General features: G+C 37.2%; 2 protein-coding genes across 6 annotated transcripts in view; one reads left to right on the top strand and one right to left on the bottom strand.

Annotated features, from left to right (window-relative positions):
- Window positions 1–19,024, top strand: part of SUMO1 (small ubiquitin like modifier 1) — a 235,783-nt gene that overhangs the window by 163,880 nt on the left and 52,879 nt on the right. The window lies entirely within an intron of this gene.
- BMPR2 (bone morphogenetic protein receptor type 2) overlaps window positions 1–19,024 on the bottom strand; it is a 107,897-nt gene that overhangs the window by 88,380 nt on the left and 493 nt on the right. For 3 of the 5 annotated variants that reach the window (XM_085299398.1, XM_085299395.1, XM_085299399.1), the window contains exon 1: window positions 18,335–19,018. In XM_085299398.1, the coding sequence (XP_085155524.1) occupies window positions 18,335–18,410 (76 nt within the window). In that variant the 5' untranslated portion in view covers window positions 18,411–19,018. Of the gene's footprint in view, window positions 1–18,334; window positions 19,019–19,024 lie in introns of those variants that run through there. The other 2 variants (XM_085299397.1, XM_085299396.1) reach the window with 1 other exon arrangement.

Below are 19,024 nucleotides of genomic sequence, written 5' to 3' on the forward strand. Positions count from 1 at the left end.
AAACGTTGTCAAAAAAGTTTTAGATGTCCTCAAAGGCATTCAGAACTATCTTTCATATGTAAAACTATTTGTCAAACACACAGTTTGTGTCACTGGGACAGTTCGAGAGCAGTAATGCAGAAACCTCTCCATAAGGATGTAAGGTTTTGTTCTTTGAAAACGTGACTGTAACAGCTGAGCACATACAGTTCTGAAGCAAAGTTCATGCTCTACATGAAAACGTGCAACTTGTGAATGGGCCCATTAAAAAAACGCTCATCTGAATACAAGTCTTGCTGCTTGCTGGGCAGAAAGCAGAGCAGAGGACATTGAGCCAACTGGAATACAGGCCACCACAGCCAGCAGCTTCTCTGAGGAAATGGAAGGAAGCTGGAAAACAGTAGTGCTGTGAATGCTTCTTTTTTAAAAAGTCCTTGCCAGGAGTTACAGATTTCCCCCTAACATCCCCATAAAACTATTTTTCCTGAGTATTGTATTCATAATTTTTATCAATCTGCAACATTACAAAACAAATTTAAGCAAAAAAGTTTCATCAAAATTGCAAATCATAGTGGAAGGCATGATGACACTTGGTTCAAATAGGTTATAAATATTTACATTAACACACCAGTTTTGATATCTTGTTGGCTTTTTATCATGATTAGTTTTTTTTTTTTTTTTAACTGACCACCACCACAAATATTGCTATTCTAGTTTACCTTCATGTCATTTCAGCTCAGTATATTTGTATTCATAACCTGAAATTCACATTTTAGGACCTCTTCTGAACTAATTGCATTGTTAACCACCTTTTCAATGTCAGCCATTAAGGACAGCAATGAGTGACAGTTGGGTTGACATGATTTATATTTACTAGCTTTTAATTTAAATCAAGAGGGAAGGGAATAATTATATATTTATTACAAACAACCCTGGTACTCTGCCTGTAATTAGGTTTTCTGACACATCTTAGAGGAACTCTATTTTCAGTTGCTTAAGATATTTGCCAAACTATCAGTTTGGACAGAAATTTCATATAGCATATGTCCTTCTACCAATTTACTTAAAAAAGAAAATCAGATTCAGCTGTTTAATGACTATCATGCCCAAGACCAAGACTAGAAAAATGGCCCAGAGTCCAGCATTAAAACACTTTTTGCAAGTATTTTGTTGACAAACTCTAAACCTGGAAGAGCTAGAGCAGAACTTTAGATGTAGTAGATGGGCTGCCTCATAACCAAGGGTGTGGCTTTTGGTTGGTTTGTGGTTAGCTTTTTTTTTTTTTTTTTTTTTTAGGGAAGTGGAAGGGAAATGGAGGGAGGATTGCTCATTTTCTTGACAAAGTACCAAAATTAYAGGTCTCTGAAAAGCTTCAGAAGAGGCTGTTAGTTTGTAAGCTCGATTTTTCATAGACCAGCAACACTGGACATGCTCTACAGCCTCTCTAGGACACACGATTGTGCACACACCACTTCCACAGGCACCTAAAAATGTGCTCAATTGCTTTACGGACAAGCTGAGGTGAACTTATCTGTGGTTCCTCTCCAGCAGCCAAGTGCCTAGTCTGGTAAAACTGGAACTAGAAGCAAGGCAGCTGTCTCTCCTATGCTCCTTGCTCTTGCCAGGGAAGCACACAAAATAGGAGGAGACAAAAATACTAAGAATGCTAACACACAAAAAGCACAGAGAGGCCAGAAGCCAGGCCAGGGGAGAAAGCAGCCACCACACAGCTGCTCAGCACTCAGAGAAGCRGAGAAAAGCAAAGGAGGCAGAAACAAGTGAAAAGCACCAAGGAGAAGCAGCAGCTCGGGCAACAGATATTGAAAATGCTTGTAATCTCCAATGAGGAGCAACTCCACTCTGTAAGATTTTTTTTTTTCCCCATCCTCTAACACTTAACCAAAAAACTGGCAGTTATTCTATGATTCCAGTCACAATGTTGTGGTTTGGAAACCAAAATATTGTTGTAGTAAGAAACAGGAGTAAAATAACAGCTAGGATTAAAACATATAGCAACAGATTTTTCTGTTTTCAATGACATCTTTTTTTCAATATAAGGCTTTTGGTTTTGGTTTGGTTTGTTTTAATAACTGTCCTYATCAGTGGCAGCTCTTGCCAGGCTATCTGAATGCAAAACAGCCTGGATGGCTGATCTTACAGTTTTYTCTCTCTTCTTCCTTAGGACTCTTTGTAGACTCTCTTCCTGACATTCAGTGGAACCGAATCTCTAAAGAGCTTCATTAAATGTTCCTCTAATTCACCCAAAGATACTGAATAGAYACTTTATGTTAAGTAAGTCAGCATTACAGAACAAGGTGTAACCCTGCGAGGGAGAACATCCGTACCAACTTAAACAGACTCCAATTTACAAGACTGCATATATTGATGCAACCAAGCAATCTCCGAAGACCAGCAACAATTTCAAAGGGAAACTAAAATAACTTCTTGTCCCAGAGGATGAAATCATTTTGGATAAAGCTRGAGACACAAGAATTAAAGTGGTTACAGTATTAACCTGCAAATGTGCAACTCAAGTCATTATTCCACCAATGGCAAGTCAAGGTAATTTGAGGCAAGCCACTTTCTTTTGTGTCTCAATTCCTCATCAGAAAAAGCAGTAAATAACACTGCCCTATCTCATGAGGATATATTCATCGAATGCTATGCAGCAATCAAAAGAATAAGGACTAAGAATTCTATTATTCCTTAGCATTCAGGGAGGACAGCAGTAGCTAGGAATATTTTGTTTTAAAAGAAAAGGAGAAAAAAAAAACAACACAGTTACAGGCATTTTGTCAAAGACAGYGTCCATGCCTTGCAAGCTTCAGTCTTTTATATGAGGAAGGACTACATGAAGTCCTAGTATATAATTGAAGAGAGCTTCCACTGCTTCAAATATCCATTTTTAGACAACACCATTAARCTACTTAAACAACTAGCTTATATTTATATTCGGCAGTATTTTACAGAACAGTACCAACAAACAAATACTAATATACAGAATATTTGTTGTTAGTACATTATTTCTCTGWAGATTTGTATGTGTTTAATACCAGACAAAACTACATGCAAGGGAAAAAGCTACAGGAAAAACATGCAGGTGGTAAGGCAGAGACAAGTAATTATGCACAAACTATGTGCATGTATTAGGCTAACATCACAGGTCAGCTACTTAGATTTACTCAGAAATCTAAAGTCCTCTCTCTCCCCAACCTTTCCTAGGAGTTAACCCTAATTTGATTTTTCTTTACTTTTTCATATTCTTAAAGAGATCTTGATTACCTGGCTCATGTRAGTAAGATTCATTCCTTACATCAATCTGGTGCCTACAGCTTCAGCCACTCAGCCACAAAATGAAATTAAGAAGAAAAAAGAAGTTTACCTCCCACTACGTTATCAGCAGTCTTCTACCTCACTAGAGTTTTTCTTGTTTCCAAGTAGAAAATGATTACAATAATCTTTTCTACTACAGCTCTCTGCTATCTCTTCATCTGTAACCAGTATCGTAGCATCCAATCTTTTACTTTCATTCACTATCACCTGCATGGCAAAATTGCTTTTGATACCTTTAATCCTACTGTATTTTTTTCCAGTAATACATTTTAAAGTCTGCATCCAGGTAGCATGCTTCTCCTGCATTAAAGAAACTATAGTCCAGCATCCATTCCRAATTACTTTGAAATAGCAATAGCATAAAGATTTTGCAATTAGTTTATTTTAACACAAGAATTTAATAACAAAGCTCTAGTACATCTCATTTTCTGTAATTTGGATTCTAAAAGTTCTATCTGCCCAGGATGACTTAAAATGCACCCTCTCCTAATTCCAAAGTSGCTAATTTTAAGAACACAATCATCTTACTCCCTGTCATGATAAGGGATTTTGCAAGTTCTCTTAAGGCTTATTAGCAAAAATAGCTGTTCCAAACAGGAGGAAAAGGGAAATCAGTTGATTACAAAGAAAAAACAACATCTACAACTACTTTAGCATTTTATCCTATTGTATACAGCTTAAAATTCAAACTGCACTGAAGTTTAYAATATCTGGCTAAGCTCATATAATAGAGTTTTACCAATTCTCAGATAACCTCAGKTTAACAGTCACCAGAAAAAAGTGACCAATTATCAGGTCATATCAATATTTAATACTTTCTCTATTTCAGAGACACAGTATTATGTACTATTCTTTATCCCAGTGTGGCAAATCAGAGAATATGAAGAAAAGAAATACCTAGTACATGGCAATACTTTGTCAAAAAGCAAAAACAGGAGCAGCTCACCATTCATGGWTGGTTAACTGCCATCTTTAATTAAGATACTGCCTCCTGGATTTACCTTGGGCAATGAATAACCACAAAGCAGAACAGCAATGGCAGTATACAGGGAAAAACAGAGACACAAAAAGTAGAAGTAAAAAACAGAAGCAGCAAAAACTGTGGTAAGTCCTCAGATTCACACCTTCTTTTTTTTCACTAAATAATATTTGGAACATCAATATTTAGGAGAATATTGATTTGCAAAAATCAATATTTATCTGAAACACATATAGTCTACTGCCCCACACATTAAATAATTTATTACCTGGGATGTGAAAAATGAATAGCTTCAGAAAAGGTTAACAGAAAATTCTCCTAGGATTTTGTACRCTTGCTCAAATGTCCTTTGTGCCTAGGAGTTTTTTAAAATCTAGAGCAAAGGCAGGGCTCAGTAATTTTTCATATAGTAGTATCAGACATCAAAAACATTCTAGCAGCAGAACTGAATAAAGCTATGGATCAGATTATCTCTTCACTCTCCTACATAGGCAGAATAGGCACTTGTTGAACATTTGACAGAAGAGAAAAAAATGAAAAGACACTAAGGAAATACTAAAGATGAAAAGGGAAATGAGAGTAATAAAATTTTATTAATGTATTTATGTCCATACACTTTATCATTTCTATATGCAAAAAAAAAATAAAAAATAAAAAGGCAATGATAGTATTGGAAAAAAAAAGAGTAGAATGTTACAAGGAAAATTTTGTAGTTAATTGTTGCTTTTAGAAAATGCAATGAAAGCATGTCAGAGTGTACTGATGCTTGGATTTGCTAATTTAGAAATAGATAAAGCTTCATATTAAAAATTCACTTTCATCTACAATGAGGAACATCTATCATGTGCCTACCAAATATGYACCACATTTTTGTTGAATAATTAAATATACTCACACAGCTGGGTAACTGTGCACATTACCAAAAAAAATTGGGGCACTTGTTCAGCTACTTATTAAAACTTCACAAGAACAACTCATTCAAACAGACAAGGATGACAAGTGGATTATACAAAACAACAGCTATTTGAGATATAAAAACTTCAATTTGACCAAGCAGAATTCAAAGAACAGTACAAAAGTGTGTAATTCCTGCAARACTCTAAAAACTCTAAAACTATTACTCTTAAAACTATTACTCTAAAAACTATTTCAAATTAAAGTTTCTTCTACTTTAGAATTGTTTGTATAAAATTGAAACTGATTATTCAACAGCTCTAAGAAATTAAGAAAAGCATTTATAAAACTTCAGAAAACAAATTCTCAATTTAAAATGTCATTTCTTGCAGTTTTATGTTTTACGATAAATCACCAATTTTCACAAGTTTTCTCATAAGTGTAGTTTTAACAAGTRTGGTGCTTTCAAAACCACCTTTCAATTACGGGATGTCTCAAAAAACCATCAGCTTGGTATCATGAGACAAACCCATAATGGTGACATGAATGACAACGGGCAGGAAACACCAGACAGGTGTTCCTGCTTGCTGCTGGCATGTTAAGAAACAAACAGCTAGGTACTTCGTCTCCCCACGATCCTCTTTCCATCATTTGTCTAGGTAGTTTTAAGTACTCTGAAGGAGATTCTTTCCCTCTTACAGTCAGTTAGGCCTCAATGGTTTTCTGTTATTTTAAACATCAATATTGCCATGATCAGTTGTGTATAGAGCACAAATTCTCAAAACAGGACTGATGTATCAAAACAGATAATCTAGGGGAGGAGGCTTCTCTACAACTCTCTAGAAAACAACAACACTGTAGCAACTYAGACAATTGCTTAGAGAGAAAAGTAGTTATTTTTAACTATTTGGCTTAGTGGCTGCACTTGAGGGAGGCTCCCATTTCCTTTCTTCATCTTATGTAGCAACACTAACTACTGTTTCCTTTTCCCTCAGCCACTCTTASAAAATACCTGGGTTTGAAGCTTGCAATAACATGCTGTCTTCATACCRTGACATGTTCAAAGTAAAATCTGAGCATTACCTCAAAACTGATGTCTGCCCTGTTGAAGCATTGGTTGAGCATTCAACTTTAGGTTTGAATGTATCCACTCCTGTTGCACATGGAAACTGTAAACCTGAATTAGGTTAGGTTCTGAATGCGAACCAGTGGGCGAGTCAGGATACAGATTTAAGCTGCTAGTGCTCCACCAGTAAACACAAATGGCATGTAGCTCTCACATAAACATAATTTTGTTATGGTACTTAAGCACTACTGCTTGGCGTGATCATTTGCACTTGAGACAATTKAACACAAGTATAGGAATCTGTAGGGACACATGCCACTGTATGATTTGTCAGCTCTTGATGACCAAAAGAAATATTTGGTGGCTCATGAAAGAGGAGATTAAGAGCTTCTCTCTCCAARTATCATTACTAAATATGTAGTTAACTCTGACTAGTTAAATTCTGTTTATTTTAACGCTATGAGATTTTAGCTTACTATCATAAGCTAACAAACATCTTCCGCAATTCTTAACAGAACAGGGTAGATGCCATGGATGGGACAGAAGAGAGGTTCTCTTAGGGTTCTATTGAGGGTTCTCTCTGTGCCCTCAAATGGAGGCATTAGAAATGAGGAGGGTCATTGTATTCATATTTGTATATATCTGCTGAATAAAAAAATGGAAGGATAGRAAGGGCAGAGCAGGCAAAGGCTCCCACAGTTCTAAGCTAACATCYAAAACCTGATCTCATCAGTCTTGCATAATACAAAAATGAACACAAAGATCAGAATCCTAAATAATTCTAGCAAAACCACAAAGGCAAGGTATCCACTGTCATTTGAATCTGCTACTGCACTTTTGACAAGATATGGCKCTCTAAAACAGCATGTTGTTGTTCTTTTTAAACTGTTACCTCCAGTACATTCACTAGTTGGCAACGTTGAGAAGAAATTCAATATTCYTGTATTTATAGTGGAAAAAAATACTGTAATCTTGCCTTCCAGAAGTCCTCAAAATCTTTTGATAAAATGCACTATGTGCAGAAATTGATAAGGAATCAATGCTATAGGAATCTGTAGATTCTCCAAGGATTGGAGTTGCCCTTTGATGCAATTTTATCCTAACTGGCAATAAAAAACTAGYCCCCAAAAATCTAATTACAGAGTTCATAAGACTCTTCTGAAATCATTATTTAAAAATATATCTGAAATAGTTTCTTTAATGACTTACTCAAGTTCATGTATGTTTAAAAAGTTTAGTTATACAAGCCATCTCTCATGGAATACACAGAGCCACGTTTAGATAGACAGACTGTCCTATACTGCCTCTAATCTGYCTTCTTTTCAGCAAACTACGCCATTGAATTTCCCCTTGGAACAAATGATATATTCACGTGGGATCTGTCATCAGCCAGTTAAGATTCCCAGAGTCTGTGTTCTGTAAAACAAAAAAAATGGGAAAAAATGCCCCTCTTAGAAAACAGACCAAATGAGTCAAGGAAGCTAAACATTCCTTTAGGGAAGAATAAACTTCAGTCTTTTGCACTTCCTTTACGCATCTCAGTTGATCTGAGCACTTATCAAAGATCTCTTTTTAGTAACATGATACTATTAGTTTCTTTTCATTAAACCAAAGAAACGCATAAAATAGCAATGTTCAAGATTAAATAAAAGCATATTTTCATTATAAATGAAATAAGGGGAACAAGTGAAAATGAAGGAGAGAGAACAACAAGAAAGAAGCACACGAAGAACCCAAGAATTGTAGGAGATAACAGCTAAGAAGAGAGAAGCAGAAAGATCTGCAACCAAGAAAGCATATTTCTATGCAATAACCTCAAATGAATCCACTTCCCAGCATATGAGGCAGAGATCCTGCAGGAAAAAGGAATATGCAAGCATGCAGTTGAAAACTTCATCACAAATAAAGAGGCTTAGGCACAAAGAGGCTGAATTACAGCTAAACAGATAATTGTAATAATGACTTATTTTCACTTGATTGACATTTTCTTTTTAATGCACTGTTTTTAGCTAATTCTGTTTTTGTTAGTGAAAGCAAACTATAGAATTATGTTTGTCCTCTCTTAAATACTGAATTTACCACTTCCCTTTAAAGTGCTGCATTAGACAGATCTTAGGCTGCAGAGGGATTACCATCTCCATCTCTGCTCAAGCACAACTGACCAGCAGAGAAAAGATGACMTCCCTGAAAGTAGATAAAATATGAAGTGACAATTTACCGTGCATCAAATATTCTGCAGCAACTTCACATGTGCATGTTCAAAACTTCTTTCCATGAACTACTTTACACTTATTGCAGGTTAGCAGCACTCATAGAAGCAATTAATGCAAAACAGCTGACAAACCATTAAGTTTTCATTTTAGCTGATCCCATTCTTTACATCTTTTTGMTCATGAATTCTTAACATTTATCCACAAACTCTCAAGGTAAATCTCACCATTTGTGCCTCCTCATTCCATGCTATCACGGACATCTGCTACTTACTGCTTGTCCTCCTATAACCAATAAACTTGGAAGCACCTTCTCACACTTCCCTGAAGATATTATTTGCTATATGAAAATGTTTAAAATAATTACATTAGAAGTTTCAATTTTCATAACTTTCTTTAAACTGCAAACAGTTCAGCCAGAACCTGTTTCTCCTATTTTATGGATACCAGCTATATACAGCACACTTCAGATAGAATTTTGGGGGGCATATTCTGGATTTAGTGGCTCAGTTCCAGAYGTGCTCTCAGTCTGCTAAAGCAAGCTCCTCTCTATATTAAGACATACTGAAGGAGTAAGGGTGCAACAGACATTACACTGTATGCAACACAGTCCACATTCTTCAGGGGATCTCCAATTTTTAATGGGAATCTTTGTTAATTGTGGGGCTTTTTAACTTTCCCCATCTTCCTCTCTGCAGGACTGGATCACCAACTCTGTTCACTGTTTTGTTTACATCACATTAAAAGTCCATTCTTTGTTCCTCTGGATGCCTCACTACAGCTCTTTTGTTAATAGCCCTTCTTCTAGCCTTCCAAAAAGRGTTAGGAAAAACAGGTTTTTGGCCATCATATTGTTTTGATCAGTCTCCTCTTGCAAATCTTCACTTAATTCATGATGAGGGACCTTGTTTTGATGAATGTTTCAAAGTATATCACTTCTAAATTGTTGTTCTCCCCTTTAAACTCTTCCATTCTTCAGCAGGACCAAATTCAACATCCCTTTTATTCTATTCTCTCTTAAACACATCTAAGCTTTCCTCAGCACAGTGACCCCTGCTCAGAATGTGAGCACGAGTGAAATATACAGTGGCACCTTTCTCATTCTAGTACCTTGGGACCTCACTATTTTCATTTCTGCACGCAGAAGGGGAAAAAGAAAATACTCTCGCATTCTCAAATCAATACCATGAAGATGTTCTTGAGTTATTACATTGTATTATTATTGTATCATTCTTCTTTATTTCCCATCTCCTGCCCTCCACCCTTTTTTGAAACTCATTTACTATGTAGTGTCATCTCTAGACTGCATATTCTTGTGTCCAAAAGCCACATCTTCAGTTTTAGGTAGTATTATACAGTCCACATACAGATCASTAAAATCATAATTAGGGGCTTATTTGTATTGCACACAAGTATTCTACTCCACTGCTTTTTTAAATAAGAGAAGCTAAATTTGCTGACGGCTTGATTAGTGACACCACTTCTCTGATAGGAAACAATAAAAGCAAAGAAAGTCTTCCTATCTATCATATCAAATATTTCTAACTTTATATTGAAAAACGCATGAAAAATATTTACTATGAGCTTTTAAATGATTAGCTAAAACTGCATTAATTACTATAATCTAAATTAAACTAAAACTTAATTAGGCTGGATTTGACTTAGCATAACTAAGAGAGAAATCATTTAACATATCTTGGTAAAACTAGAATTTAATCAACACATGCAAAATTGACTGGTGACAAACGAAGCTCTTTACAATGATTTTTTGGAAATTACRAACACTAGGCAAACATCTAATTCGCCAATATTAAAATACTATTCTTTTTTACTTTATTTTTTTAAGCAGTGTGGCAGATTAGTACGCTTGAATGTTGTTAACATACCAAGTACATATGGATATCTATACATGTATTATAAGCTGTCTTCATTGCATATATGCAATATATAGTAGAAATCTAGGACTTGGATATCTTTTCAAACTTCCAGTATAGATGCAAATACTGCTGTAGTGGGTGTTAGARATAATTTACGTTAATTTAGGGAAAATTAAACTGCTCTCACATCTCTTTCACTCATTTAGATTCAGATTCTTTCATACCAATCCAYAAAGCATAGTAAGAATAGCAGAGAATGCTAGAACAAGTTTTTCCACATCTTAGTAAAGTCCTACTAAAATATCACAACCAAGTCCTGCAAGACAGGAGCATGTATAACGTGACACAAGGTTTGTCTCCCGTTGCAGTTGGCAGGCTCAAGTCGTATATGTCTATTTGTATCATAGCAGCTGCTACAACTACAGTTCCCCTGCCTGAGTGATTACAGCTACAATAAAAGCTTTAAACATGCAAACATAACAAATAGACACTGTGACGGTATCTAGACAAGCTTCATTGAAGGGTTCCTTTTTCTCCTCTCTGATTGTAACTAAAAATATTATTTTAATACAGAAAGATTGTTCTTGACCCAGGTGTCTACTTTGCATACATATGGAGATTCCACAGTCCAACTAAAGAAGTGCTACAAGAAAGTATGCCTAAATGTAATTTTTTGTAAGTATCTAAAAAACTTCATCATCTAAAATTGCCATTTTCAATTAGCAGAGTCCTTCCGAGCACAAGAAAGAGTACACGTCCTATCAAAAAACATACAATTAGATCATTTTTACTTTTTCTGTAAAAGCTCTAAATCAGCTTCAGATATTTTTGTCTGAAGGCTATCACCAGAAGAAAGGATTAGTTTTCAGGTCAACTTGGCAATGAACTATATACAACAGAACCACCCCATTTCTAACAAAAGCAAAAATTCATAAGAACAAGTGAAATGGTAGCAGTGGACAATTAAACTTTCTACTGCTTGATTACAGTTATTTAATATAATCATTAATGTAAAATAAAGGATGAATAATAAAATTACTATTTTTCCTGACATATATGTTCRTCATGTCTAACAGATTCCAGAATAGTAAAGGACCATGGATTAGCTTAAATTCTTGGAAAATCTAATAAAGCTTCTCTGACACAGATGAGCTGGGTTTTTTTGTTCCAAGTATTGGTGTCTATGCTGCTCTGGTTGCAGAAATAGAACATATTTTTAACAGGAGCCAAGTCAAAACTCAATATATCTGATAAGACAAAGGCAAGAGCAGGAGAATATTTAGTCAGTCGTTATTGTCACTGAGTTATGTTATGGCTTCTCCCCTCATGTGAACCTGACCTCTGTTACTTATGCAGAGGCAAATTCAGTTCATGCCAAGAACAATGAGCCTAGGAGATGACACTGCCAGTGGCCAATACTCCAATATTAATTAAGTGCTGCATTGTCTAATTTAAATTAAGTAGTTCCATTAGTATCCATGACTTACAACCATACTTTCAGTCATCTCACTCCAAAAAATTTCTTGTCCCTATTTTCTTACACCTGTCCTGCTTACAACTCAAAACAGGAAAAAAACAAATAGKACAACAAGGAAAATGAATGTAGAATCTGCTTTTGGCTAACTGTAATAGCTGCTGTGCAGTATTGCTAGCATTACTTAACCACCTTACCTGTAACAGAACTGTGCTCAAAGATTCACTATAATCACTAGATTTGTCATTGTCTGTCATTTACTCCAATTCATAATGTCACCTTAAGTGCCTTTCTACCACCTCTTTAACACAAATAACAAACCTATTCTCACTTCACAGCTTCAAGTATAATATGTAACAGACATTCAAAGGAACCATAAGAAAAATATCGTTTACAACAACATCTTAAAAAGACCTTAATAAGGCTAACTACACAGGATACCTGAACTAAAGTTAAGTGTATAAGCAGGACAGTCTTAAAATCAGTTCTGAAAGTGTGAAAGTTAACATCTACCATAAAAAACARCTGCAGTTTGCTCATACACACCTTGCAGTTGCAAACTGACAAGTCCTTCAGCAAAGTGATTTGGGTACTGTTYTGGAAGTCTAGTATAAACACTTGCTTAAAGCATAGTGTCACTCACACAAAYTGTTCCATGAACAGTCTAATAGTCTAATTTCCTACCGTGTCCCTTCTCCCACAGTACTTACCCAACTGCCACCACTCCCACAAAAAGGGACCCTAGGTTCCCCTCACCTCATATTCTACTACATCTCAAGTGAACAAGAGAAAGCATACTGCTTACTCCAGAACCATGTATGCACCAAGAGGCTGCCAGCCTCCTTGCACTACCCCCAGGCAACTAAAAGCAGATACAATTATGTGGGCTATGCTCTGTCTGACTTTCCCTTTAAGAAAGCYCTACCTCAGGTTTCTCTCCTCTATTCAGTTACTAATTTTCATGAAAGCAGTAGCAAATTAATCTCTTTGAGACATCTTTCACATATGGCTGAAACTGGCAAGCAGGATCAGAAGTTACTGATCACAGGAAGGAAACAGGCAGGTTCACAGATGGCAGTGACACAAAAAGAAGTCCTCTGTATCTGTAGCTCCTATCTTTTCCTCCCGCTCTCACACAGAAATAAGAGACAAAAGAGAAAACATGAAGTATTGATACACAGTATGCTAAGACACCTTTATAGTTCAAAGCACAAAATGTGTTTTGATAGAAAAACATGAATGCAATCAACAACTACCCAGCTACCTGGAATAAAATACCATCACCACCCAAAAACCTTGCAGTTTCCAAAGTTATAAGACTGCTGAGGAGGGGAAAGACATTATCTGAATGACCAGACCCCTGTTAATTCTCACAACAGAGAAAAGAAATCTCCAGCACTGCTACCTACAACTATGCTTGCTTTCTCTCCCTCAGCACAAATCTTCGTTCCACCACATAACTGCAAACATTTATTCTCCAAATGTGTTTGACAGATGTAAGTCATCTTCTCTGTCTACATGTCTAATAAACCTTGGTATTCATCCTCTCACAAAACAGATTTAATTTTCATCTTTTCAAAGCTCTCCTGCCCTGCCAGCCTTTTTTCCTTCTGTTCTCACATCAAACCTGAGCTCTCCTATCAGATTCCACCACTGCTGCTCATCCTGGCTCCCATCTCTGTGCTTAACAGACTCCTTGAGTCACACTGGCAGACTCAGAATCAGCCTTAGGATCAGCACAAGTCTTCAAAAACAGCTTTTAAATGCACTTCCTCCAAGAAGGAAATTTAAAAAWTTATATTATAGACAACTCTAGGTTTCAGTGAAGTACTCAAACATTTTCTGTTTTGGAGAACACTTTTTCYTATTATTCACTTATTTTTAAACTCAAATTGAAGCAGTAACTCCACTAAACCAATCAATTTAATAAAATTATTACTTAAAATTACATGCAAGCTACATAGATTCCTGCCCTATCYAGCATACAGCATTATCACACTCATTTTATTCAGGRCATAACAACTGCATGCAAGCTACATAGATTCCTGCCCTATCCAGCMTGCAGCATTATCACACTCATTTTATTCAGGGCATAACATTTCATTCAGGGCATACCACTTACCCATGGTACTGGCAAAGCAAAGTTAGATTCTGCTCAAAAAGATGACAGTATGTGTTCATGGCCACACTTTAAATCCAAATACAAAATAGCTCCATTGACAGTAAAATGTATATTCTACTGTTAGAAATAAACCACTTCAGAAGGCCCTGATCTATTTTTTTTTTTTTTCTCTTCCCTCTTGCCAGCAAGGCAGAGGAAGATAGCACCTGCCAAGGAAACACTGGTACTAACTATACAGATTGCTGAGGCATACTGAACGAAATATAAAAAGGTGAGTGGGAAAACAATGCTTATTCTTASAGTAAAAAAAATCAACACTGCCTACAGAAACATTAGAAAGTAAATGTTTTTTTTAGGAAAGYTGGCAATATATGCTAGAGCAGTGTCATTAAAGCCACCACTTGTATTCTTATGTTCACCATAAGAATAATTCTGGGGGAAAAATACTATTACGCTTCCCTTCTCTCTTTGTCCAGCGTGAAGTAAAGTTTGCCCTCCTTCCTCAAAGGAGGATATGCAGRTGATTTAGCAACCCTTTACTCATGGCTCTTTTGAGGGTAAAACAATCATCCTAGAAGTGATGCATCTATGTAATGGCTCAGGGCTTGAAATTCATGCTCCTCAGCAATCTGACTACTGCAGCTTCCATTTCCTTACAGGATATGCCCCCATCATACAGTGCAGCAGAGAAATACTGAAGTTTGCTTGGAAATTGTTAGCAGCCAGGCTGAAATACCACAGAGTCCACACAGGCTGATTTCCCTTGCAGAGGAAAGGCTCTGTTCCACAGGATGAATGGTTCTGTGCAGAACGCTGTACTTTCCCAGCCACAGTTTCCTTCACACAACTAGAGAGTTAAGGAAGCCCTGGGCTGATGCACAGGCAGAGCTTGTCTGTGCAGTCACACATCAGGTGTACCAGGTGTGCCTCCTGAGTAAACTGCCTGTTTCCATTGGCCAGGCTAATGTTTCTGAAAAAGCTCCCATATCAAGCAGAAAAATAAATTTAATTTGCAGACTACAGCTGAATAAGCTGTTAGCAATGAATACATCTCCAGCAAAGAAGCAGAAATTGGCATGGAGATAGTCTTAAGAAAACTGTTTAATATGCAAGATACATAGAGATACCTGCAACGTTTATGTATCTCAGTTATTAATTCAAAACACCAGTAAAAAAAAAATGAGTTGACTAACCATATAAGTCCTTTCTTATGGCACACAAGTCATACTTCAAATAAACGATGTTGAGATGCTGCAGAAACTTTAACAAGCAAGATAAAACAGCATAAAGATGTTTCAATTCACTCATTTTAACTAACAATTAGAATGATATTTTCTAATAAATCCTTCAATATTTACATAATTACATTCATTCTGAAAATTCTGCAGCCCTGTTGAAGCACACAGGTACAAACTTACAGAAAGACATACAAAGATAAAAGGATATTCTATCTTAATTTTTGTTTTATGTTTTCCCCAAATAACTTACACACTAGACAAAGGAATGCCTACCTGGATGTCTATGAAAAAGGAAAAGTGGTTTAGCATTATGTATGACAGACGCCAAGCAAATAAAACATGATTATATCAGAAGAAAAATTATTTTCATTCATATTAAGTCTGCACGAACACCCAAACAAAATTCTTTAACAATATTGGGGAACAGTTCAAACATTCAGCAACCCTCTCTTCGGTATTGGTCCTCACGATTAACACACCCAAGCCCTCCAACACATAAAGAAGTATAAATATGCCTCATATTTCCAAACAACAGCTTTACTAAAAAGGAATTTGAAGACTTCTGAGAAATAAAGAGCAAAACAGCACAAATGGCACTTGTATTTTTCCAACATAATTTTTTAAAAACTTCTTAATCTTTTATCTGAGACTAGTCTGGGTAAAATGCCCTTACTGTAGCACTTCTCTTTAGAAAGGGTAGTATATGACTTAAACACAAAGCTATTGGATACCTATTAAGATCTAGATTTTATRGAGGAAGCCAGTATTACGTATCCCCTAATAATTAGGAAAAAAGATTTCTGGAGTTAGTTCTTTATAATATCTTCGATTGCCAAGGAGAAGGAAGAACCACTTCCTTTCTTCATTCATGTCCAAGATTACAAGTGAAACAGTCATCAACAGCCTCACCACAGGAGTTTCTTCTTTCTTCATGCACCTTAGCACTCTTTTTTTCCTGACCGTCTTTTCAGTGCAGGACTTTGATGAGGTACCCCAATGATGTCTCAATATTCTTCCCAAGACATGAATTTACCAACCTGTTATGAAAGTACTTTCCCTTTGCTGTCATGATTTTGCATTTATCAACACTCAATTTTATATACTGCTGAGACATCGTATCTATTCACTAATCAGAAGCAGCAGTTAACCAAGGTTTTCAAAGCTACAGAGCCAGCAATTCCACCGTGATGCAAGTATACAGTTCATCCTTTGAGGGGAGGGGTGGGGAAGAGAAGAAATGGTGTTGGCTCTTTCATGAACATAAAAGGGCAGAATTACACATTAGTGTAGCTTCCCCACAYACAGTCATTTTTTTCTGAAACATAGTGTACACTGACAGTCAACCATTAGTAACTTTAACTAAAATTCAAATTGCTCGTGTAATTACTCTTGCAGAGGATTACGATCAAGGCTTTATAACAYGGATTGTTACAATTTCACAATTAAAAAACAAATCACAATGGGAAAATCGGTTTCTATTCACAAGACAACCAAACAAGCTAGCATCATTAATACTCTTTTTACAAAACAAAAAAGAGAACAGAAATAAGAATGCAGCTGCTGACAGCTCAGGATTGAGGTGAATTGGCAAAACGTCTAAACAGGCCTGTACTGCACCTGCCCAGACCTCGGCCTAGTTCAAACCAACACTCCCTCCCTCAGAAACCCTTCTCCCTCATCAGAGCAAAGAAGTTACCAATTCACTGCAATTTTTGCAAATAGAAAAAAAGCGTACACTTTTTAAAAACTGTATCTAAGAGAAAAGGTTAGATACTTAGCATTCTTGACTCATCCATGCTTTAATAAAAGGCTTTCGACCTTCAAAAGTCCCTTTTTCAAAAAAAAAATCCTCTTAAATTATCACAGATAGAACAAGCATATATTAATTTAAAATACCAACAGCCAAAGGTCAGGCTGATGTAGGCAAAGTCAATTATTTCATTTTAATATGAAGTCTYCCCAAAGAGACTTCTTAAAAAAGCAGAAGGGAGGAAAGCAGGGACTATCACAGCAATAAAGAAACTGCTTAAATATGTTTAATTCCCAGATTTTCCAAATAATGATACCAAATATTTTCACATTGATAATAACTCAATTAAAAGAATTCATAAGAAAGTAGTATGGAAACTACCATTATCTTACTGAGGCATCTTAGCAAGATATAGCAATTTTCTCACAAAGATTCACCTATGAACTAGACACATTAGATTACAAAAATAATGCTGAAAAGAGCGAGCATTCAAAATTAGCTCCTGATATTAGTAAAAAGAAACCAAAGTCCAAAGAGCCTTCCAAAACTACTGAAAATGCACACACTGCATCGGTCCTAGCACCTAACAGTGCTGGGTAACAGTCAGAAAGCTCCTCCATGCTCATCGGTCACCATGACAGAAAACCAAAAGGATGCCAGAGCAATACTGAGCTCCATTCCAATATCATGGTCGAACAGCCTATATATCTAACGCTCAGCTTCCAAGCAACATTAAAAATAACATCTAAGTGCCTCAAAAATAAGGGTGCTTTTAGAATAYATACTTGTAAGTTACTGTTAAAAAAGCAATACTGACTTAAAGATCTTTCAGCATTCCTCAACAGTGTTTTTTATTATTATACTATAGTCATAAGTGACAATAGAAATAGCTACATTTTCGCTTCAGACCTCTCTAAGAAAAGAAATATGCATTGCAGTAAGTCGGTCATAAAACTGCAGCACATGTTTAAGACTCCTAAAAGCACTGATGCCGATAAAATTAAAAATGGCTGTACCCAAAGGATCCCACAGCAAAACAGGCACAGCCCCGCTGTCGATTAAAATGCATACTGAATATTCCTGTTTTACCTTAAGGAGGGTGAGGTATGCAAAACAAAATAGATTATAGGTTTTCTCCGAAAATGAAGCAAGTTATTAGTCAGGAGAGGTGGATCTAGACAAAACACACAACTCGAACGCAGGTCAAGCTCTTTCACACAATAAGGCAGATTTTATTTTCAAAGACGGTTAACGTACTGGTATCGAGGAACTTTATGGGGCTCGGTGCTGGCAATACACACACGCCGCCTTTTCAGAAGATCCAGCCGGGGGCAAACGCCGGCAGACCCTCCCCACCGTGCCAAAATGGCTAGTTCGCCGTGTGACCCCCCMCCACCACCACCGCTACTTACCAGCCGCAGTGCTGAGCAGCAGGGTGGCACTGGAGAGCAGGAGCACCAGCAAAAGGTGCTGCAGTGAGGCAGTCATACCTGGCGAGGCCAAAGGACGAGGCAGAAGGAAAAAATAATAATAATAAAAAATAATAAGAAGGTCAAGAGGAATTTCCTTTTTCTTTTTTCGTCTCCTCTCCAAACAGCCTTGCTGAACTCCACTGGTTTACAATCCAGTCTGGAAGGGCAAATGGCAGAGGAGAGGGGCCGCCTCTGCTCTTACTCCATTACACCAGGCTGCCTTCATGTCTCGGGAAGCAGGAGCGCTTCTTCTTGGGAATTGGAGAAAAGCCCGTTTCTGCCTCCAAGCCCCAGCGCATTTCCCTTCTCCCAGGGAAGGGGCGAGTCTCGCGATTCGCTCTGGGAACCCAGCTTATTTCCCACGCAGCTTCACGATGTCAAAGAAACACCCGGCTTCAGGAGGAAACATATCCAGCCGCRAGGAAGCGTCAGTCGGCGGACTGTCAATTCGAGCAGCCGCCTCAGGCTCGGCACGGGACGCCGCCCGCGCGCCCCAAAGGCCTGGGCGAGAGGCACATCCCGCCCTGTTAAAGGTCTCTGTCTTCCTTCCTCGCTCCGCTGCACGCCTGGGGAAGGAGAGAGGCGCTGAGCCCCTGCGCGGCGAGGCGGCAGGCGGCTGCACTCACGGCG

Source organism: Rhea americana, unplaced genomic scaffold, assembly GCF_003343005.1.
Source record: "Rhea americana isolate MKP2758 unplaced genomic scaffold, rheAme1 scaffold_15, whole genome shotgun sequence".
Lineage (NCBI taxonomy): Eukaryota > Metazoa > Chordata > Aves > Rheiformes > Rheidae > Rhea > Rhea americana.